The sequence below is a fragment of the Plecotus auritus genome, assembly GCF_963455305.1.
Source record: "Plecotus auritus genome assembly, chromosome: 5".
Lineage (NCBI taxonomy): Eukaryota > Metazoa > Chordata > Mammalia > Chiroptera > Vespertilionidae > Plecotus > Plecotus auritus.
The window spans coordinates 10073326-10097348 of NC_137776.1; the positions used below are offsets into that span (position 1 = coordinate 10073326).

Consider the following 24023-nt stretch of genomic DNA (forward strand, 5'->3'; position numbering starts at 1 on the left):
GGCTGGATATTCTCCAATTGGACACATATATTCTAATCAAGGTCATTTCTCTTATAGAAGGAGAACGGCAGATTCCTTTAGACGGCCATTTCCTTGAGAGATTGCCTGAAGCGGACCTTAAGTCGGAAGAGATTGTGTTATCTGTTTATATTCCCCACTCTACACGGGTAAGGACTCCTGACCCGCTGCCCACCCAGAGGCACCCTGCTCACCCTGAACCCTGTGCAGGAGCCACAGACAGACTCCCGGGGATGGTGCCATCTCCTTTTCCAACCAGCAGCTGCAGGGAGACGATTGGGCTCCACTCAGGAAGGGCCAGATTCTCAATGACCATTTCATTTGCTTTCTTATCAGGCCCATCTTGGGCTTTTGTGGACCTTAGGCATTTTTGCCTTTCTGGGTTTCTTTGTTCATAAAAAATAAAATAAAACCAATGATCATCCTATATAATAAAAGCATAATATGCTAATTAGACCAGATGACCTTCCAGACAACCTCCCGGATGAAGCTGGGGCTGCAAGGGAAGCCAGTGCTGGCTGCCGGGGGAAGGAAGGCCTACTCTTGCACGAATTTCGTGCATCAGGCCTCTAGTGTTATTACAAAGATGAATATAACCCAGTGTTATATATTCATTGTTATTGTATTCATTTTTTCTTTTGTTTTTTAAAGAAATTAAAAGAAAAACATTTCTGTGGGCCTTCTCTCTGCGAAAAGGAGTGCCTTTTGTGTGAGCAGCTGAATTTTTTTTGTTTCAGATAAGTACACATTTTAGCCAAGACTGAGGCAAACTATCACCAATATCACCTCCCATAAGTTCCTGGTGAACTGAAAGTTCATTATCATAAAGTACTTCCAAGTCAACCAACATTTGTTAACCAAATGCTTTAAATAAAATTTAAAGCCAGGCATGGGGCTACATCCAGGGAATACCACGCCGATGTATAAAACACAGTGTCCTGTCTTCCAAGATCTCTAAATCTCAGAGAAAGGACTTGAGATAGGAAACAGGAAATGAGTGGACAAAAAGCTGGAGGGGTTCCTCTGATGGGGAGAGCCCTTCCCTGGTGTTGTTTAAAAGGGAAGGAAAGCATAGGTCAGTGGAGAAAAGGGGCTGGTCATTCCAGGTGGGAGAACAGCATGAGGATGGGGGTTGGGGTGAATGGCAGCTGGAGGAACCCCATGAAATGAGACTGGATGGGAGCTGGAGCCCCATATTTATTGCTTCATCAAAGAGTTTGTGCATGTTCTAGCAGACAACCCCCTCAAAAGACTTTCAAGCAAGGTAAACTCTCTTTCATTAAGAGTTTACCTTGCTTGAAAGTCTTTTGAGGGGGTTGTCTGCTAGAACATGCACAAACTCTTTGATTAAGAGTTTACCTTGCTCTGAGAGACACTTCACCTCTTAATCCTCCCCCTCATCCCTTGAGGCACCATCTGATCAAACCCAACCTTCTCATTTTAAAGAAAATTAAGACCCAGTTTAAGTCATTTGCCCGAAGCCAAGAGCGGTGATTTGGAGTTGAAAGTAGATTAGCATAGATTCTGAAGCCAGACGGCTTGGGTTTGAACCCCAGCTCTGCCACTTACTGTGTGACCTTAACCTCTCAGTTTTCTCATCAGTAAATTGGAAATGAGTACAGCTACTGTGAGGATTACATATTAACATATGTAAAACACACTGGCCAGTGCTCACATACCGTCAGCACTAGAGTTAATAACAGTGAAAATTCCAGTCCATTCCCAGGGTCCGTTTTATTATTAATAATCACCTAAGTGCCTTGTTTGTCACACAGTAGAGACAAGCATGAACCTTTCTGAGTGTTTCTATTTATTTTTTCTTTATTGAGTAAGGTATTACATATGTGTCCTTATCCCGCCAGTGGCACTTTGTGTCGGGACTGCGGCTAGCCCAACGCCAGGAGAATGCCTTTGCCATTGTCAATGCCGGGATGAGTGTGAAGTTTGAAGATGGCACAGACACAATCAAGGACCTTAAAATATTCTATGGGCGTGTTGGCCCCACTGTAGTCTCTGCAAACCAAACCTGCAAGCAGCTCATCGGGAGGTAGGTCACAGCACATCTGGAACATAGAACCCAGGCCTTCCTATTTTAATATTTTAATGAAAATAGCAGTTAGAGTTTTTTTTCTGATTATAAAATATAGCTATATATTTGTTTTAAAAATTTAATTGCTGCAAAAAAAAAAGGATAAGAAATGAAAGTCACCCCAAACCAACATATTTCAAGGTACAGTAATTCTTTTATTGTCGTTTCTGTAATAAGATTACTGCACAAATTAATAAAAGTAGGTATAACCTTCAAATTTTTACTTTTACTTAACCTAGAAAGTAAGTAAACATTTCTAATATTGTGTCCTAAGATATCTAAAAATTTCTTTAAACCACATAAAGAAGATGAAATATTCCAAAAGGTTAAATGGCCTTTCTCTCATCACTCTCAATACAGAGAACAGATTGATGGTTGCACCTGGTGGGGTGGGGGGTGGGGGGAAGGAGGGCACAAATGGAAGAAGGGGGTAAAAAGTACAAACTTCCAGCTATAAAATGAATAATTCATGGGAATTTAGTGTATAGCATAGTGCCTATCCTATATATTAAAAGCCTAATATGCTAAGTGTCTGGTTGTCCGGTCATCCATTCAACCAATCAAAGCATAATATGCTAATGATATGCTAAGGCTGCTCAACTACTCTCTATGATGTGCACTGACCACCAGGAGGCAGACGCTCTGACTGGTAGGTTAGCTTGCTGCTGGAATCTGGATGATTGGGACTGAGTGAGATGGGCCAGACATATCCTAGAGCCCTCTTGCAGTCCCCACCCAGCTGGCCAACCTCCCAAGTCCCTCTCTGGCCCCTATCGTGCACCTGTGTGGTCCCTCTGCCTGGCCTGCACCCTCTCGCAATCTGGGATCCCTCAGGGGAAGTCGGAGAGCTGGTTTCAGCCTGATCCCACAGGCCAGGTCGAGGGACCCCAGGAATTCATGCACTGGGCCTCTAGTAGTTAATAATACTGTATTATGTATTTAAAAGTTGTTAAGAGAGTAGATCTTAAAAATTCCTGTCACACTCTGGCTGGGTGGCTTGGTTGGTTGAAGCGTCATCCCATACACCAAAAGGTTGTGGCTCAATTCCCGGACAGGGTACATACCTAAGTTATGGGTTTGATCCCCAGTCGGGGCACATTCAGGAGGCAAAGATTGATGTTTCTCCCTCACATTGATGTTTCTCTCACTGCATCAGATTCTACATGTAGCAGATGAAATATTTAAGGACATTTTGTGTTGACTTCAAAGATGGATACAGATTGCTCTCCATCTTCCCTTGTTCTATCAGTTTAGTGCATCTTTGCCTCTTCTGTGAAATATTTGCATTCTTTCCTACTAGGCAATGGGATGACCAAATGCTGAGCGATGCGTGCCGGTTGGTCCTGGATGAGATTTACATTCCGCCAGGAGCTAAGGGTGGCATGGTAGAATATAAGCGAACCCTCATCATCAGCTTACTTTTCAAATTCTACCTCAAAGTGAGGCGAGGACTGAATGAAATGGTAAATGACTTCTCTGAGTCTCTGGGTCCTTTGACATTCTGAGTGGGAGTCTGCACATGAAAGGGCTTTCCCTGCCTGGTTTTTTTTGTTGTTGTTGTTGTTTTTTTACTTTTTATTTATTTATTTATTTTTTAAATAAATCTTTATTCAGATTATTACAATTATTTCTCCTTTTTCCCCCCATAGCTCCCCTCCACCCATTTCCCACCCCACCTTCTGCCCTTACCTCCCCCCCACTGTCCTCATCCATAGGTGTATGATTTTTGTCCATTCTCTTCATGAACCCCCCATACCCCTTTCCCCCTGAGAATTATCAGTCCACTCCCTTTCTATGCCCCTGATTCTATTATATTCACCAGATTATTCTGTTCCTCAGGTTTTTAATTCACTTGATTTTTAGGTTCGCTTGTTGATAGATATGTATTTGTTGTTCATAATTTTTCTCTTTACTTTTTTCTTCTTCCTCTTCTTTAAGAATACCTTTCAGCATTTCATATAATACTGGTTTGGTGGTGATGAACTCCTTCAGCTTTTTCTTATCTGTGAAGCTCTTTATCTGCCCTTCAATTCTGAATGCTAGCTTTGCTGGGTAGAGTAATCTTGGTTGTAGGTTCTTGCTATTCATCACATTGAAAATTTCTTGCCACTCCCGTCTGGCCTGCATAGTTTCTGTTGAGAAGTCAGCTGACAGTCGTATGGGTGCTCCCTTGTAGGTAACTAACTGTTTTTCTCTTGCTGCTTTTAATATCCTCTGTTTGTCTTTTGCTCTTGGCATTTTAATTATGATGTGTCTTGGTGTGGTCCTCTTTGGATTCCTTTTGTTTGGGGTTCTGTGGGCTTCCTGGACTTGTAAGTCTATTTCTTTCACCAGGTGGGGGAAGTTTTCGGTCATTATTTCTTCAAATAGGTTTTCAGTATCTTTCTCTCTCTCTTCTTCTGGCACCCCCATAATTCTGATGTTGGTACGCTTGAAGTTGTCCCAGAGTCTTCTTACATTATCTTCAACTTTTTGGATTTTTTTTTTTGCTTTTTGCTTTTTCGGTTGAGTGTTTTTTGCTTCTTTGTATTTCAATTCTTTGACTTGATTCTTGTGTTCCTCTATTCTGTTTCTGGGTCTCTGTATAATATTTTTTATTTCAGTCAGTGTATGTTTAATTTCTAGTTGGTCCTTTTTCATATCTTCGAGGGTCTCGTTATATTTATCGGCCTTTCCTAGGATATTCTTAAAAAGTCTCATAACCGTGGTTTTGAATCCTATATCCAGTCGTTTGTTTTCCTCCATTTCTTTTGTTTGTGATCTGATTCTTTGACCCCGCATTTTCACTGCTTCCCTGAGTTGGTAAGGTAGATATTTGTGCTAGGTTTCCAATATGGCCCAGTGGGTCTGCTTCCCCAGTTAACCTGAGGTGGACACTCTTGGTGTACCCCTTTGTGGTCTGTGTGTACAGCCTTGTTGTAATTAAGTCTTTATTGTTGTTGGTATCACTGGGAAGAATTGACCTCCGGGCCAGTTGGCTGTAAGGATCAGCTGTGTCTATGCTGGGAGAAGTTCGGTGCTGGAGACAGCCTTATAGGATTAGACTTGCCAAATTGCAATAGCCTCTGTGCTCAGCTTGGATGGGGTGGAGTCTCAGTCTTGGCTTCCTGTCAGCCTTGCCCTTGCGCGCATGTGTGCTTTCAGTCCTCCGCCTTCCCCAGCTCAAGTCTCCGCCTGAGAGTCCAGACTCCCCCCACAAGAGCGTGGGTCCCCAGGGGCTCGCCTGGAACTGGGGTTCACTGCAGTCAGAACTGGGGTTCAGTGCAGTCAGGATCCTCTGACTCCCTTCCACTAGGGAAAGCCTGTGGCAACCTCCGCAGCCTTTGTGCGCACTGGCCCGCGTGCGCCTTCAGACTTCTGCCTTTCCCAGCTCGAGTCTCCGCCCGAGAGTCCAGACTCCCCCCGTAAGAGCGTGGGTCCCCAGGGGTTCGCCCGGAACTGGGGTTCAGTGCAGTCAGAACTGGGGTTCAGTGCGGTCGGAGGCTTCCTTCTCCCTTCCGCCAGAGAAAGTCAGCCAGGCTCTCAGCCGCCCTTCCTCTCTGCGCGCACAAAGCCCCTTTGCCGTACCTCCAATTCTCTGTGAGCTTTTCTCTCTCCTTCTAGTTGTAGAATTTTCACTCAGCCAGCTTTCCTGTGGTTCTGGATGGTGTCCGTTCTGTCTTTTAGTTGTAGTTTTGAAATTGTTGTGCGAGGCAGCAGTTTAGGTGTTTACCTATGCCGCCATCTTGGTTTCTCCCCCTGCCTGGTTTTGATATCCATCAAGGGTACTGAGTATGGGGCCCTCCTCGCCCTTCTTTGTTCCTCTCCTTCTGTTCTCCTTCACTATTGGGCTGAGAAGGGGATAATCTTGGTATTCTATTTGCCCTATAATTTGTATAACTAATACTAATATGCATGCAAGTTGACCTTCAGTCACAAAAAAACCTTCAGTAAGTAAATCATAACATCTTTCCTTATTTTAAGAAAAAAAAAATTAATAATCCAACTTTAATATTTAGAAAATGTGAATAAGCCAGAAAAGAGGAAAAAATCATTTGTAATCCTATCACCATAGATAACCACTATTAATATTTTGGTATGTATCCTCCTAAAACCTTCTTTATAGATGTGTATGTATATATGTCACATAGAACTGGTTGCTTATTTCAGTTTGTAATCTAAACTTCTCTCAATGTCATTAAATATTTTTCAGTGACATTATGACATAAGTTTGCATGTCATGTTTATGGAAAGATGTCACATCATTTGGTCTATTCCTTATTTTTAGATATTTAGATTGTTTCTAATTTTTTATTAACTATGTTTTTTCTTTTCTAGCCTAGTTTGAAATGACTTCCATAGCAGTTTCTCAAAATATGGCCCATAACTGTCCTCTTAATAACTCATGAACTCACTCAAAAATGGCAGATAAATTACTATACCCACATTTTTTTTATGCCTGAGAATTTTACTCTCTTAGTTCAGCTAGCCCTTTTTATTATTTTATTAACATTATTTATTATTAGTATTATAGTTCTATTATGTTTTATTATATATCCTATTATCCTATATAATAAAAGGGTAATATGCAAATTGACCCTAACAGCGGAACGACCAGAAAGACCGCTCGACCAGTCACTATGAGGCGCACTGACCACCTCTCGGTCCATTTCCCTGGCCGGCCAGCAGGCTCTGATCACCTGATGACAAACGGGGAACTGGGGGTGGGTGGTGGGGGACGTGGGTGACGCCAGGCCAAGGCCTCCGCCAGTTGCCCCAAACACAAACGGCAACCTGCAGCATGGGCAGAGCTGGCAAGCGGGCAGGAACGGCCAATCTCTTTAGTACTCCCCCCGCCCCTCCTCACCCCCATCGGCAGGCTCCGATCAGCTGATGGCGAATGGGGAACTGGGAGTGTGTGGCAGTGAGGGAAGATTGCAGAGCAGGCCTAGGAACCGTACCGTACCCACGCATGAATTTTGTGCACCAGGCCTCTAGTGTGTTACATAATATCTTCAGTATATATCTAATATATTATTGCATATAACCTACTAAATATATATTTTATTTTATATCTATTACATATTATCATATAGTCTCTAAATATTACATGTTTTATTATGTTATATATTCTATCATTATAGAAGAATTCAAAATGCAGAGAAGCAAAATTTTAAAAAATCAACTCTAATCCAGTAATCCTACAATTAACATATGAATACATACTTTTATATTTTTAAATTGAAAAAATGGGATCATGCTGTACACAATTTTTTTTCACTTAATTGTGTTACATGAGCATTTTTCAGTGTCAATAAGTACACTTCTATGAAATTATTTTTAATGACTGTAGAATATTGTATCTTATAGATATACCATAATTTGTGTAGCCATGTCCTTGTTTTTGGGAGTTTAGTTTAATTCTAGTTTCTTCACTAGCACAAATAGTCTGTAATTGGACATCCTTGTAGATAACTCACAAGTCATCTTTGCCTACTCCCTCAGTTGTTTCAGGAGGCTGGCTTGGATTTGAAAGCACAGATCCATTTAGAAGTATATACATACTTCCACTCGTTCAAAAAGGAGACCTGGTCATGAAGGGAAATCTTCACTTCCTGGAAATAACATTCACATAAGTAGATGTAGTTATTCTTCAAATAACTGCTGACAGTCTAGGGAACTTGAAGCTCAGGGTTCTCCCCACAGAACTGGCATCTAATATCTGAAATATTTCTACATGTTTTTCCAAGCTAGTCACTCAAATTGTAAAATTAAATGTCAAATAATCTTATTTTTAGGATCCCCAGAAGTTTCCTGATATCCCAGAAAATTTCATGAGTGCTCTAGACAATTTCCCCATAGGAACACCCCAAGGACTTCAGATGTTCCAGGTTGGTGGGTAGGGTTTCTGTTTTCTAATAGGGTTATTCATTCAGATGTATGCATTACACATGTATTTCCCCCTTTTCAATAGCCATATTTTGTGTTACATGTAAAGACAAAGTCTACTGAAACCAGCTGATGTGACCCATTGTCACCCACACACAACTTACTTTTATGTTTTTAGCTTTTATGTTTTTACTCAAGACTACACAAGGAATTTGATTTTGAATCTCTCTTCTTCACTATTTCCAGCTATCTTACTTAAAACTTCCTCCTTTTCTTGGCCACTGTTGGTCCTTTTTTTTAAAACATCACTCAACATTTACTGCTTCTAGAAAGTCCTCCCTGCTTAATTAGAGCCACCTTGAATCTCCCAGGAAACTGTTTTCCTTACACCAAGCATATCAAACTCAAAGGCTAACACGGGCCACATAAACAAGGTTTATAAGTTTATATGGGCCGCAAACAAACAAAAGCTTCAATTTTCATGGAAACGTAAGTTTATTTCGATAGAGACACACTGCATACAAAGGGCTGAAATAAATGAGTAATCGTTAACATAAAATAATAGAACATTTTAATAAAAATTAATATTTTTTCTTGAATATTAACTTACCAGACACTGAATAACTGCAAATTAATAAGCATAATGCAAATAAACCTATTTTTCTTGTTCTCTGAAAGCGAAATATTTCCTGTTGTGCACACCAAACAAGTCAGTCCAAGACTAATGACGTGGCAATCAGCTGCTAAAATATTCGCCGCTAGTATTAGTGGAGAGAAATGGTGCGCCTGCATGTAAGGGAAATGAATGCAACACAATTATAGTAATCAGTCATTAGCAAACGTTGTAGTTCGTCATTAATAATTATGTATAACAGGATATTATAAAAATTAAGTTACAAAATTTTTATTAAAACATATCTTACATACTGTTATATTATCTGGGCCGCAAAAATATTCTTGTGGGCCACATGTGGCCTGCAGTTCACGAGTTTGACATGCTTGCCTTACACCATATTAGCTGTGTAAATTATTCTTTATTATTCTATGAAATTGATCACATTATTTTAATGTATGTGTTCTGATTCCTCAGCAAGGTTGTAGAATCCTTGAGGGCAGGAACAATGTCATCTTGTGTGTGGCGGGGGTGGGGGGGCGCGCGGAGGTGGTTAGAGCCTGTAACCAAGAATATATCCCTTACCATAACACTCAATGGATATTAACTCTGACTCATAGCTAGAGATACCCAGTTGCCCGTAGTTTTTCTTGACTTGTAAGTAATCCAAATATAACAGACCCAATTTGCAGTGCATGAGAATGTCTGGCAATAAAATAACAGGCTTTTTTCATGAACAGTGTGTGAATCCCCACCAACCTCCTCAAGATCCAGTCGGCCACCCCATGATGCACCAGTCAGCCATTAAACATGCCACTGGGGAAGCCGTGTATGTTGATGACATGCCCCCCGTCGCCCAAGAACTCTTTCTGGCGGTAGTTACCAGCACCAGAGCTCATGCAAAGATCATGTAAGGAAATAAAAGCTGTCCTTATAAAAGTTACTGAAATGCACTAATAATTTTATACTTAAACTGAGAGCTTACTGTATATGTAAGTCAATTAAAAGTATTTCCTCTTCTGGATGGGAATCATTCATTTTTAAAGCATAGTTATGAAAAAGTGTATGGCCAGGAGTCAGAATACCAACGAAGAGAATTGCCCATGATGTAGTTATGAAGTCCATTGCACTTTTTCCCCGTGTTGGCGGAGTCATGTACTAGTATAGTGTACCCTGAACTTACCCTTGCAACTTTAATGTGTACTTTTACACATTCTCTCCTAGAGCAATTGATGTTTCAGAAGCCCTGGCACTTCCCGGTGTTGTTGATGTGATAACAGCAGAGGATGTTCCGGGAGATAATAACCATAAGGGAGAGATTCTCTATGCACAGAACGAGGTGTGTGATTTGTATGTGGCTTAGGATTCAAATACTTTGTGGAAAATGCCATGTCACAAAGACTTTCAGAGAACCAAGGACTCCACCTCATTTTGAATTGGGGACTCCTTTGAGATTCTCATAAAAACCATAAGCACTCTCAAGGAAGATTTCTAAAAAAAAATTCATACAAGTCCCAGAAGCAATATCAAAAAATTCATACAAGTCCCAGAAGCATCGGCCATTAAGAGAACCAAGAGAACTTCAGGAATTTCAGGACGGCTGGATCCCCGTGCGTGATTTCGGAACAGTGGGGAATGCAGCTGAAGACGGTCCTAGGCCAGACATAATCAAGTTCTGCATCCAATTTTGAACCCCCTAAGTCCCACTCAAGCCACTGTTTTAAATGTATTCTCATAGGCAGGAAGGAACCTTTCTTGTGTTCACAAGAACCCAGGGGGTAAATGTAAGAACCTGGGAACAGTAAATCCTTTTTAGTGATTCTATGTTTCAACTAATTACATCCAACATGTGACTTTTCTGCAGGTTATTTGCGTGGGTCAGATCGTCTGTACCGTGGCTGCTGATACCTATGCTCATGCGAAAGAGGCCGCTAAGAAAGTGAAGATCACTTATGAAGACATAGAACCTCAGATTATCACAATAGAGGTATTCGAGCTGCTTTGTATCTTTAAGAATGACGCAGCCGTGGGCAAACTACGGCCCGCGGGCTGGATCCGGCCCGTTCGGCTGTTCTATCCGGCCCGCGGAGCTGAAAGAGCAGAGGGTTCTCTTGCTCTCCCCTCCGCTCCTTTACTTTGAATTTATATTAGTTCACACAAACACTCCATCCATGCTTTTGTTCTGGCCCTCCGGTCCAGTTTAAGAACCCACTGTGGCCCTCGAGTCAAAAAGTTTGCCCACCCCTGGTAGGGTGATGTACTTTTGGCAGAATCCAACCCTTCCAGTCACAAACAGTATAACTTGGGCTTCATCTATGCTTTCTTCAGTGTCATCTCCAACCTGGGACATGATACTGAGAATTCTCCTGCCTGGAGCCCCGTTCCTTCCTGTGTCCATGACTCCTCGAGTGGCCTCTTGCCAATGCCTGCCCTGAGAATATAGACAAGCAACACCAGAGGAAGGTCCTTACAGCTTCACATACGAAACGAAACCCTGAGAAAGTGCAGAGCACTGACGCTCAGAGCAGGTTACCACTGACTGAGTGACAGCTTGGGTCCTCTCAAACTCTGTGCCTACGTCCTCCTTTAAGCACAGGTTCTGGAGATAGAATACTCAGATTCAGATTCTGACTCTGCCATTTAACAGGCTGTGAAATGGAAGCTTTGACAAGTTCCTTAAATGCATCGTATCTCCGCTTCCTCATCTGTGAAATGGGAACTATGAAAGTTCCTACATCAAAAGATCATCATGAAGTTTAAATGAGAGAATCCAAATAAAGGGCTTTAAAAAAGCACCTGGGACATAGGGTGCTTTGAACATGTGTTAGCTGTGATTTTATTTTAGTTGTGGTTATTAATAAGGTCAAGAACATGTTCATGATGCTTATTTCCCTGGTGCCCAGCCAAGCACTACACCCATAGTAGGTACTCAATAAATGTGTGTGATGGAGAGATAGATGCATAAGCAATATGAAACCCGGCCAAGTAGGGTACAGTTTTCATCATCCTCTTTGATTCTCCCCTGTTTTTCCAAACAGATGCCAAGTTCAAGTATTTTCCAGTTATCTTTTAAATGCCTCTTAAATGTGCTCCTTTTTTCTATTTTCACTTACACCCCTTCCCACCCTCCAGCCCAGTCCTCACCACCTTATTGTCAGATTTACTACAATAACCATCTTATCTCAAAATATCTACCTACCATGTTAATTTTCTAAGCCACAAAGTTCACCAGATCACTTTTCCTTACAAAAACAAAAACAAACAAACAAAAAAACCCCACAATGTCCCCTTCGATAAGGTTCTTAGTATAAAACTCAAGGTCTTTCATAGTCCCACCTCACTCCATCTTTCAAGCTCATCCAACTACTTATCTGTCTATCTGTTTATTTTTAGAGAGAAAGAGGAAGGGAGAGAGAGAGAAAACAAACAAAGAGACATTGGTTTGTTGTTGCGCTTATTTATGCATTCATTGGTTGATTCTTGTATGTGCCCTGAATGGGGATCGAGCCCGAAACCAACTCTCTAAACCAACTGAGCTACCTGGCCATGGCAGAACTGCTTCTTTTTTTAAGAAATATGTTTTTATTGATTTTAGAGAGAGAGGAAGGGAGAGAGAGAGAGAGAGAAACATCGATTAGTTGCCTGTTGCGCACTCCCTACTGGAGATTGAGCCCGCAACCCGGGCATGTGCTCTGACGGGGAATCAAACCGGTAACCTATCAGTGCACTGGACAACACTCAACCAACTGAGCCACACTGACCAGGACTCAGCTGCTTCTTGATAGAAAGCTCCCCAGCCAATCTAGCCTTGTTCTCATTTTGGCCCCTCAGCTGGGTTTTAACCTCAATTTCTTTATGAGGTGCTCTTGACTTCAAATGATTTTCAATCTCTTCCCTGACTGTCCTAATCCTATCCAATTCAGCACCTGAGGTCACCTACACAGGCCATCCCTGAGCATCCCCAGCCCCAGCAGGCTCCTCCTCTGGGCCTCTCTTTGATCTGTTATCTGCCCCCTCATCACAAAGTTGGCCCCTAACACCAAACTGCCTATTGTCAGCAAACCAGAGGGTAGGATTGTGTTTTATATATCCTTGTTCCCCCCAGCTCTTCCTCCCAGCGCTGAACAGAACTAAGTAGTCACCATGCCTGCGATCCATTGTAACCCAATTTCTGTGACTCTCCAAATTGCTCAGCTTGACTTGGGGTGTAAAGATCTGATAGAATAGGAGCATGGGATTTTGCTGAGGTTTGATTGGCTTATTAGAATGTAAAAACATAAATGAAAACAAGAATCTTATTTTTTGTTTCTTTGTCCCCTGCAGCAAGCCCTAGAGCACAATTCATTTCTTTCTGTTGAGAAGAAAATTGAGCAAGGAAATGTAGAGCAAGCCTTTAAACATGTTGATCAAATCATTGAAGGTAAGTGGTCTTGGCCAGAAAAGTGAAGCTTCTGAAGACAAAGACTAAATCAGCCCATTGGCTTGAGAAATACTGAAATTCTAAGGCAGAGCTTCTCAACCCTAATGGGATACTTAAACTGCAATTTAAAATGCACAAATAAGGCCCAGCCAGTGTTGCTCAGTGGTTGAGCGTCGACCAGGAGGTTATGGTTCAATTTCCAGTCAGAGCACATGCCCCGGTTGAAGGCTCAATCCCCAGTGTGGTGTGTGCAGGAGGCAGCCCTTCAATGATTCTCTCATCATTGATGTTTCTATCCCTCTCTCCCTCTGCCTTCCTCTCTGAAATCAATAAAAATATATTCAAAATAAAATAAATAAAATGCACAAATAATTTTACAGTCTGATGAAATTTTACATATGCAGCAATCTGTGTAAATACTACCCACATCGAGATACAGAACATTTCCGGTGCCCCAGAAAGCTTCCTTGTGCCCCCCTCCTCCAGGTCTTTTCTAACTGTGGTCACTGTAGATGAGTTTACCTGTCTGGCACTTGATATAAACGGAAACTAGAGTGTAACTTTTTCTGTGTTTACTTCTTATCATCAGCGTTATGTATGGGAGATTCACCCGTGTTGTTGCATAGATCAGTAGTTCTTTTTCATTGTTTGGGGGCATTCTGTTGTATAGATACTCCACAATTTATGTTTCCATTCTACTGTTCATGGACAGTTCAGTTGGTTTCAACTAGGGATTATTATGAATGATGTTTCTAAACACACTATTGTGGTCCAAAAGGGGGTGCCATAACCAATGTAACCAAAAGTAACCTCACAGGGTGATCTGATCATAAATTCCTAACATGGTGAGTAGTTACACCCCAGGCATATAACTTCCTTAGTAAAAAGTGTTATCTTTGCCTTAAACAGCTTTATCCTTTGTTTCTGTGCATCCAGATAAACACAAGCTATGACAATACCATGCTAAGCATATTACATGTATTATATTATTTAATAATGACAAAAACCCTGAGAAATGAGTATTGTAAAACCTATTTTAAGCTCCTAAGTATTTACTGCTTATTATTTAATATTCAAGCAGAACAACTCTGAGAAGGAACATATATTGGTAGCTCCATTTTACAGATGAAGAAACTGAGACTTAGGAAAGTTAGGTAATTGACTGAGATCTCATATTCAGTTTATAATAGAATCAGGACTGGAGCCCAAGACTAGATGACCCAAAGGCCCTTGCTCTTAATCACAATAATATATTTCCTTTTCATTTTTATACTCACCCTAAGAGCAACGGAGTCACAAGGTGCTAGCTCTTTGTCACTTAGGATTTTAGCCATATGGGAGTTCAAAATTTTAGCACAAATGGAAAATTTGAAATATTAAGGGAATTTGGAATTTGGGCAGAAATGACTAAGAATTTCAGAGTATGCCAACATAGAGAAATGGTGTAGTTAGAGTGTGGATCCTAGAGTCAGATTGCCTGGGCTTGAATCCAAGCTCTGTTTTTTACCAGCTGTGTAGCCTTGGGCAGCTTCCTTAACTTTTCCATATCTCAGTTTCCTAATAATACCTGCCTCATAGGATTGGTATGATGATTAAATGAATTCATTATCTGTAATTTACTATGCCTGAGAACAATACTTAGCATAATGTAAAAATTATGTCGTTGTTTGAATTTAGATTAAAATCAGTATATGGTATGCTAAAATCAAGGGTTTGGGGGAGAGCTTTTTGGGAGGGCTCACATTCTATTGTCCCAAGAAATAATTTCAAGAAATTCTTTGACTCCTGGAAAAGCAATTCACTTATTTTAACTACACAGGAGTCTTTTGGCTAGTTTTAAAGTAAATTTTAAACTAGAGCCAAATGCCTCTCTTGGCACAGCCTACAAAAGGATAAGGATGTTTTAACCAAGCCAAAAATCTAAGATAAACCTGTAAGAACAGGCTGTAAAACTGATGGGAACACGTCTGCCATTTTATTTATTTATTTACTAGAGGCCCCATGCACGAAACTCATTGCAAGGGGCTCCAAGGGGCTCCCTCACAGCAGCAGCCCCAGCTTCATCTGGAAGGATGTCCAGTCTAATTAGCACATTACACTTTTATTATTATAGATTTAGTTACTTATTTATTTATTTTAAAATATATTTTTATTGATTTTGAGGAAGGGAGAGGGAGAGATAGAATCATCAATGATGAGAGAGACTCATTGATCAGCTGCCTCCTGCACACACCCCTACTGGAGATCAAGCCTGCGACCTGGGCATGTGCCCTTGATTGGAATCAAACCTGGGACCCTTCAGTCCACAGGCCGATGCTCTATCCACTGGGCCAAACCAGCTAGAGCCAGTTCTACCACTTTAAAACTTTGTGTCCCTTGGCAAGCTACTCTAAATGTTACCTAATTGAGGTGTATATTATTATGACCCACACTTTACAGATAAAGAACTGAGGCTTTAACAACATGGCCAAACTCACTGAGCAAAGAGATGACAGGGACTGGATATGTGTTCAGGCTCATCTGTGCACTCAAGTCCAACACATCATGGATCTCACCACCCATGACTAGACAGATGAGGAAACCGAGCCCAAGAGAAGGGGACTGAATTACCCATGGTCACCCAGCTGGCTGGGCACAGTGAAGATCAATGAGGAAAAGTGGTTTAACCAAATGATATAAAGTCCAATTCTCCATAAGCCGAAGCAACTTGCCCTTTATAAACCAAACCCCACTGAGAGCCTCCAATGAGGGACTTTCAGGCAAACATTGTCCTGTGTTCATGCTTCACAGGTGAGATCCACGTGGAAGGACAGGAACATTTTTACATGGAAACACAAACTATCCTGGCTATCCCAAAAGAAGAAGATAAAGAAATGGTGTTACACATTGGAACACAGTTTCCCACCAATGTGCAGGTAACGGGATATTTTTTGAAATTGAGACTCCAGATGACTGTGGTGTGAGGCCCATACCACCAGGCATTCCTTTTTGGAGAAGTTTACGTTGTTCCCACTCCCCGCCTCAAACTCCCTGCACACTTGACACTGGCTAACGTCCGTAATGGAGGAAGTGGGCAAATATTTCCCTAAATGGGCAGACCTTTTAAAGAGATCAGAAATGTTTTCTCCCTTCCAATATACAGGGCAAAGTTTCTTTTTCCCTTATGGCAAGTGATGGTGTAAAATTTAATCGTAGTAATTACATTTCCCTCTGTGGATCTATTGCATTGCTTCTCTATCTGAATTGGTAGTACATGTGCATTTAAATTTTCTTCGTGGTTGATGGGTGTTGGTTCTCTCTCTATACATGTTTTTGCATCTTCGTGTTGCACATATACATTGATCGCATTTCCAAGACATTTCCCCAGCACTGTAGCGTGTGAATTCCAGTCCTGCTCTAGTGGCTGAGTTATAAAGCATTGCTACCCGCCCCCACCCCCACCCCCAAGCAAGCAAAGAAAATCCCCTGACATTCCCTTCTGAAATGAAGAGTTGTAGGTCCTAGAACAGTGCTAGGCACAGGGGAATCTATATATATAAAGAGCCAGGGGCCATCACATCTGAAACAACCAAACGGATGACTGAACAGGCTGAGTGAGGCGACAAAGCTGGCAGGGGAGTTAGTGAGGGACAACCAAATGACTGAGCAGCAGGCTGTGTGGGGCGACCAGGCTGGCAGGGGGGGCCGTGAGGGGTGACCAAGCCAGCAGGGGGGGCAGTTGGGAGAGACCAGGCCAGCAGGGGGGCAGTAAGGGGCAATCAGGTCAGCAGGCAGAGGCAGTTAGGGGTGATCAGGCTGGTAGGGAGGCCAGTTAGGGGCGATCAGGCAGCAGGCAAGTGAGCAGTTAGGAGCCAACAGTCCTGGATTGTGAGAGAGATGTCCCAGATTGTAGAGGGTGCAGGCTGGGCTGAGGGGACACCACCCCCCCATGCATGAATTTAATACACCGGGCCTCTAGTACTTAAATAAGGACACTGAGAGGAATAATTACAAGCATCCCTGAAGGAAAAAGCTGGGGGATTCCTGGTAGAGCACAGTGAGTTGGTATCTTGAGGTCTTAAAGGGGTGGGTAGGCTCAATGGGAGAAGGAAGCTACCAAATGCCATTTGAGGCGAAATGAGGGCAGTTGGGGGTGAAATCAGGCTGGCAGGGCGATCAGACCGAGCTGGGGTGTGCTACAGCATCCAGAAGCGCACATGTGGGACTGGGCAGAGGAGTGTGGAGATAATGTGCTTTGCCCCTAAGCAGCTACATGACCTCCTATAAGTCACTGGGCATATCTTTTTCTGTAAATTGAGGAAGGTGACAAAGATGACCTCTGAGGTGTCTTTTCATAGACAGTATGTGTCTCTGGGCTCTGAATGGATAATGTATATGTCCTAAGGTCACTATTAATATTATTATTTTTTACATTTTTTAAATTGATTTCAGAGAGGAAGGGAAAGGGAGAGAGATAGAAACATCAATGATGAGAATCATCGATTGGCTGCCTCCTGCACAGCCCCCATTAGGGATCGAGCCTGCAATCTGGGCATGTGTTCTTGACTGGAATCAAACCTGGGACCCTTCAATCCACAGGCCAATGCTCTATCCACTGAGCCACACCAGCTAGGGCGGTCACCATTAATATCTACCTGGGATACAGTGAGTTGGCTCCATGACAGCAGGCATTTCCCAGGGCACTAGTACTCACAGCTCACCTCCCAGAACCTGGGGCAGTATCAAAAGAAGGCTCAGCAAGGACTTGGATGGACATTTCTCCAAGAAAGTCTATGAATGACTAATAAGCACGTGAAAGAATGTTCAGCATCATTAGTAGGAAATTCAATTAAAAACCACAGCAATACCACGTCACACCCACTAGAACAGCTATAATCAAAAGGACAGACAGTAGCAAGTGTTAGTGTTGAGGTAGGAAATTAGAACCTTCACCCACTGCTGGTGGCCATGAGAAACAGCACTTTGGAAAACAGCTTGGCAGTCTCTCAGGATGTTAAAAATAGGGTGACCATATAACCCAGCAGTTCCACGACTAGGTATCTACCCAGAGAAATGAAAACACATGTCCACACAAAAACTTATACATGGATGTTCATAGCAGCATTTTCACAGTAGGCAAACATAGAAACAATGCCATAGCCCAACAACTAATAAATGGATAAAATATGTGATATATCAATACAATCCTATATAATAAAGAGGTAATATGCAAATTGACCATCACACCCTTGCACAGATGGCCATCCTCATGTGATCACAAGATGGCCTCCACAAGATGGCTGGCAGGGGAGGGCAGTTGGGGGCGACCAGGCTGGCAGGGGAGGGCAGTTAGGGGCGACCAGGTTTGCAGGGGAGGGCAGTTAGGGGCAACCAGGCCGGCAGGGGAGGGCAGTTGGTTAGAGAATCGTTCTGTATACTAAAAAGGTTGCCAGTTCAATTCCGATTTTGGCACATGTGGGAGGCACCTGATCGATGTTTCTCTCTCTCATCAGTTTTTCTCTCTCTTTCTCTTTCTTCCTCTTTCTCTAAAATCAATAAAAGCATATCCTTGGGTGAAAATTTAAAAAAAAAAGAATGGAGTACTGGTACATGCTACAACATGGATGAACCTTGGAAATATAATGTTAAGCAAAAGAAGCCCATCACAAAAGGCCACCATTGTATTATTCCACGTATATGAAATGTTCTAAACAGGCAAATCTGTAGAGACAGAAAGCAGATTAGTATTTGCCTAGTGGTGGGGCATTAGAGGGAGTTGAGGTTAGGGGGAGCTCAGAAGTGGCTGCTTAATAGATACAAGGTTTCTTTGGGATACTTAAAATATTCTAGAATTGGATAGTGATGATGGTTTCACAGTTCTGTAAATGCTGTATTAGCTGAAGTACTGATAGTCTTTTACTATGCAGAGGGGAAGTACATGGATGAGGAAATAGCCTATTAAATTGCACTTTGTGACTTTGGGGGCTTATCTCTTGCAGGAATTTGTAGCTGCAGCACTTAACATCCCAGAGAATAGAGTCACCTGCCACATGAAAAGAACAGGAGGAGCATTTGGGGGGAAAGCGACCAAGCCCTCCCTGCTGGGAGCTGTCAGTGCTGTGGCTGCCAACAAGTAAGAGTCATGGTGCCAGCTATTAATGTCAGAAGTCCTAGCAGGACAGGTGCCACCCACGTCCTTCCAGCCCTGCATCCACCCCAGGGTTCACTCCATTGGTCACAGTCTGTCACTTCCAAGGGGTGTGGTTAGCATGAGGGTGAAGGGACACTGCTCTACCCACGCTCCAACCATCAGGGTCACCATAGGCAAGGCGCCTCAGTGTCCTCCCTGGTAAAGTGGAGAAAGTAATATCTACCTGGTTCACAAGATAGTTGTGTGGAATAAATGCAATCACTATAGATGTTGACTGGTGCCCAGACATAACTGTGTATTACTTCTTCATGAACTGCATTGACTTTCAATCTTTAAAATGTTTGTTTTATCTTTTTAATATATTTTATTCATTTTTTTTACAGAGAGGAAGGGAGAGGGATAGAGAGTTAGAAACATCAATGAGAGAGAAACATCCATCAGCTGCCTCCTGCACACTCCCTACTGGGTATGTGCCCGCAACCAAGGTACATGCCCTTGACCAGAATCGAACCTGGGACCCTTGAGTCCACAGGCTGACACTCTATCCACTGAACCGAACAGGCTAGGGTTATTTTAACAATTTAAAACAAACATTTTGCCCTAACCCAGTGGTCGGCAAACTCATTAGTCAACAGAGCCAAATATCTACAGTACAACGATTGAAATTTCTTTTGAGAGCCAAATTTTTTAAACTTAAACCTCTTCTAACGCCACTTCTTCAAAATAGACTTGCCCAGGCCGTGGTATTTTGTGGAAGAGCCACACTCAAGGGGCCAAAGAGCCGCATGTGGCTCGCGAGCCGCAGTTTGCCAACCACTGCCCTAATCGGTTTGGCTCAGTGGATAGAGCGTCAGCCTATAGACTGAAGGGTCCTGGGTTCAATTCTGATCAAGGGCACGTACCTCGGTTGCAGGCTTTTCTCTGGCCCCACTGTCACCTATTCTCAGGTGAGAATTTTAAAATAAATAAATAAATAAATAAATAGTTAAAATAAATCAAGCTAAGGTGGCTGAATGGAGGGCGGGTCAAAGCCCCAGCCTTACAAGGGACACATTTTGTGATGAAACACACAGGGTCAGCTGCTGCCTGGGAATGTTCACTTAACCTCGACATCATCCAGGTGGAATAACCAGACACATTAAGAGCAGGAATAGCCATGACTTTTTGCAAACCTCTTACGTACCAGAGTTCAATAAGTATGTTCAGGACAAACGTAACTTATCCCAGGCTATCGCTGCGGAAAGAAACACTATGAGCATCATAGTTCACTGGCACTTTCCAACCACAGCAAAGCCTGTCCTGTGAGCAGAGGTGCAGGCACGGGGAGCATCCCCTCCGAAGCCAGCGGGGTCCTCCACGGGCACTTTCTGATGGGGAGTCTGCATGCAAGGGGGACAGAACTCAAAGGAGTATTGATTGGTTCTCAGTCCTTACAGCCTCAGCATTCCCCTTTGGCAAGTGTTTTAATGCCCCTTTTAATATCCAACGTGAACATCATCATACTATAACCTACTAATTCACACAATTGCAAAATCCTCATACAATGCCTTAATGTCATATAAAAAAGAAATAAAAACAAAGTAACATAACTAAATAATGTATTATTTCAACATCAAAATTCTCAGACATGACTAAATCAGGATAACATTCATAGGGGTTTTTATGTTTGTGTTTGTTTTGTTACGTTTTAATGTCCCCACAAACTTCCAGAATGTTGTTTAAGGTATGTTACTACCCCCATGGAAAACCACTAAGTTAGGTTATGTCCAGTCCCCTTTTGCCAGCTCCATGTTTCTACACCTTTATGAAGCACCCAGCGTATTAACAGAGTCACTTCCTATAGGACTGGCCGCCCAATCCGGTTTGTTCTAGAACGTGGTGATGACATGCTGATAACTGCTGGCCGCCACCCACTCCTCGGAAAATACAAAGTGAGTAAGACCAAAAATTTTAGGAGACTGCTGAAAATATTGTCCAGGGTCAACCAATCCATCATAAAACAACTACCAAATTCCATACCGACTGTAGGGGTGTTTGGGTGCTACCCAAAACCAATCAGAACTTTCTGTTGGGATCCCACGGTCTCCCTGGGCACCATCCTCAGTGTTCCTCTGATGACTGTCACATCAAATCATGTTCATAAGCTGAGTATGGACTGACAAGTGCGGTTGGATGTGTTTGTTTGTGTACAGCAGGATCTGGTTGTAAAGAACTGCTGAGAAAATGGTTTTGTCATATCACTTTGCAGATTGGATTCATGAACAACGGTGTGATCAAAGCTGCTGACGTTGAATATTATATCAATGGTGGATGCACCCTGGATGAGTCTGAGTTGGTAAATAAGGGCTATGCCCTCCCCGTAGGTTACCCATTGAGTTGGGTGTGCTACACTTTATTTGCATGGATATTTGTCATACAAATTAGACAAAATTCTGTGAAGGGTTTGTGTTAGAGATAGAATTTGGATAACTGATTTTGAATGTTTGACAGATGTGAAGTTTGGTTTTGTTTTCATTCAGGTGATAGAGTTCGTCGTGCTGAAATCTGAAAATGCGTATCATATTCCTAACTACCGGTGCCGGGGAAGGCCTTGCAAAACAAACTTGCCATCCAACACTGCCTTTCGGGGATTTGGCTTTCCCCAGGTTTCAGTGGTAGTTGAAGCTTACATAACTGCTGTGGCATCTCAATGTAACTTACTCCCTGAAGAGGTAGGTAATCAGTCAGAATCCCCTTACAAATCTCTGCCATCAATGGTTCAAATATATATTGAGCACCTACAGACAGCATTACATTAGCTTGTAAGATTCAATGAAAGTAGATAGTTTATGTATCAATAAGCTTTTACTGTGCAACACGTCAATCAAAACTTAGTGGATTAAGCCCTGGCTCAGTGGTTGGCAAACTCATTAGTCAACAGAGCCAGATATCAACAGTACAATGATTGAAATTCCTTTCGAGAGCCAAATTTTTTAAACTTAAACTTCTTTAACGCCACTTCTTCAAAATAGACTCGCCCAGGCCGTGGTATTTTGTGGAAGAGCCACAGTCAAGGGGCCAAAGAGCCGAATGTGGCTCGTGAGCCGCAGTTTGCCGACTACTGCCCTAGCTGGTTTGGCTCAGTGGATAGAGTGTCCACCTGCAGACTGAAGGGTCCCAGGTTTGATTCCAGCCAAGGGCACATGCCCGGGTTGCAGGCTCGATCCCCAGTGGGTGGCATGCAAGAAGCAGCCAATCAATGATTCTCTCATCATTGATGTTTCTATCTCTTGCTTCCTCTCTGAAATCAATAAATTTATATATATATATTTTTTTTTTTTTTAAAAAAAGAAACTTAGTGGATTAAGACAACAAATAGTATTTCTTCTGATTCTGTGGGTCAGCTGCTAGGTAGCTCTTCTGGTCTGGCTCAGCTTAACTGGAGTTTTATGGTCCAAGACAGATTCACTTCCATATCTGGTGGTTATTGACTGATTAGTCTAAGTGATGTCGCAGCTGGGAAGGCTGGTCTCTGCTCCACAGGGTCTCTCAGCCTCCAGGAGGTTAGCCCAGATTAGTTCTCATCGTGGTTCATAGATTTTCCAGGAGAAGTAAGACCATGACAAGCCCAAATGCAAGCACTTTTCAAGTCTCTGCCTGCATTACATACGTGTTGTCCCGCTGTCCAAAGCTAGTCACATGGCCAATCCCAGAGTCAGTGTGAAACCACCCAAGGGCATGGCTAGGGAGATTGGCATCATTCCAGCCATTTGTGCAAACATCCTACCATAGTTCAGATTTTAAGGAGCTAATCTGAGAACAGTTAAGAATAAAGAAACATTGTGTAGAAGTAAAAGAATTTTGAGTCAGGAGAAATTTGTCTCACCACTAACGAAACTTGTCACAGGACTTATAATACACCTACTGTTTCTCAGGATTATTGCAAAGTTGTTGAGATCATACACTTAGTCTACAGCCTGGAAGATATGATGTGTTCAACAGTAGTTTCTATTGTTATTATCATTATGTTTATATGTTTACATTTACACTTACATATTTATATCCATTTAAATAGTTGTTTCTTTTTTTTAGAAAGACTTTCTTCATGTCAGGTATATAACAAAAACACATGTTTCACAAATGGAATAGCATGTATGCTTGAAATGCTTTTTTCTTGTCTTTCAGGTTAAAGAAATAAATATGTATAAGAGGATTAGCAAAACAGCCTATAAGCAGACATTTAATCCAGAGCCCTTGCGAAGATGCTGGAAAGAGTGTCTGGAGAAATCTTCATTTTATGCTAGGAAAAGAAATGCTGACGAATTTAACAAAAATAATTATTGGAAGAAAAGGGGGCTTGCTGTGGTCCCCATGAAATATACCATTGCCCCCGCTGAGGGCTACTACAGTCAGGTGAGGTTGGGAGAAATGAGTCTTGAGGTATGGGGTCAAATTTCAAGTCCATGTAAGAATTGGAGGGAACAAGAAGATCCCTTTCCCTCTTTCCTAACTTCTCAGTGACAGCAGTAGGGTCATTTGAAGACAGAGCTTTCAAAACACTGAAAACAGACAGAGGTGCTCCATTCTCACAGAAACCCAGAGTCACCATACTGGGCTCCATGACTACACAGGGTCACCATACTGGGCTTCATGGTTACATGGAGTCATCATACTGAGGCTCTATGACTACCCAGAGTCACCATACTGGGCTCCGTGACTACACAGGGTCACCATACTGGGCTCTATGACTACTGTGCCTTCTTTTCAGTTTTACCTTAAACAGTTTTTTGTGAGGTTCTATTTCTAATTTCTTTTTTACTTGTTTCTATCCCCATCAATCTCTGAAATATCCCCATAACCAAACCCACACAAAGAAAAGAACACAGGTCCCTGCATGGTTTCAATG

The 24023-nt window shown here is 42.3% G+C and overlaps 1 protein-coding gene across 1 annotated transcript in view; it reads left to right on the plus strand.

The window, feature by feature from the left end:
- The window catches only part of LOC308248108 (aldehyde oxidase 4-like), a gene marked incomplete at both ends in the record, with an annotated part of 76918 nt that overhangs the window by 32654 nt on the left and 20241 nt on the right, over positions 1-24023 (plus strand). Inside the window, 14 exons of the mRNA XM_080668113.1 lie at positions 58-167; positions 1881-2065; positions 3408-3570; positions 7885-7977; positions 9329-9498; positions 9813-9927; positions 10453-10575; positions 12912-13008; positions 15799-15923; positions 18987-19120; positions 20982-21069; positions 21387-21473; positions 21658-21849; positions 23303-23530. Of these exons, the coding sequence (XP_080524239.1) occupies positions 58-167; positions 1881-2065; positions 3408-3570; positions 7885-7977; positions 9329-9498; positions 9813-9927; positions 10453-10575; positions 12912-13008; positions 15799-15923; positions 18987-19120; positions 20982-21069; positions 21387-21473; positions 21658-21849; positions 23303-23530 (1910 nt within the window). The remainder of the gene's footprint in view (positions 1-57; positions 168-1880; positions 2066-3407; positions 3571-7884; positions 7978-9328; positions 9499-9812; positions 9928-10452; positions 10576-12911; positions 13009-15798; positions 15924-18986; positions 19121-20981; positions 21070-21386; positions 21474-21657; positions 21850-23302; positions 23531-24023) is intronic.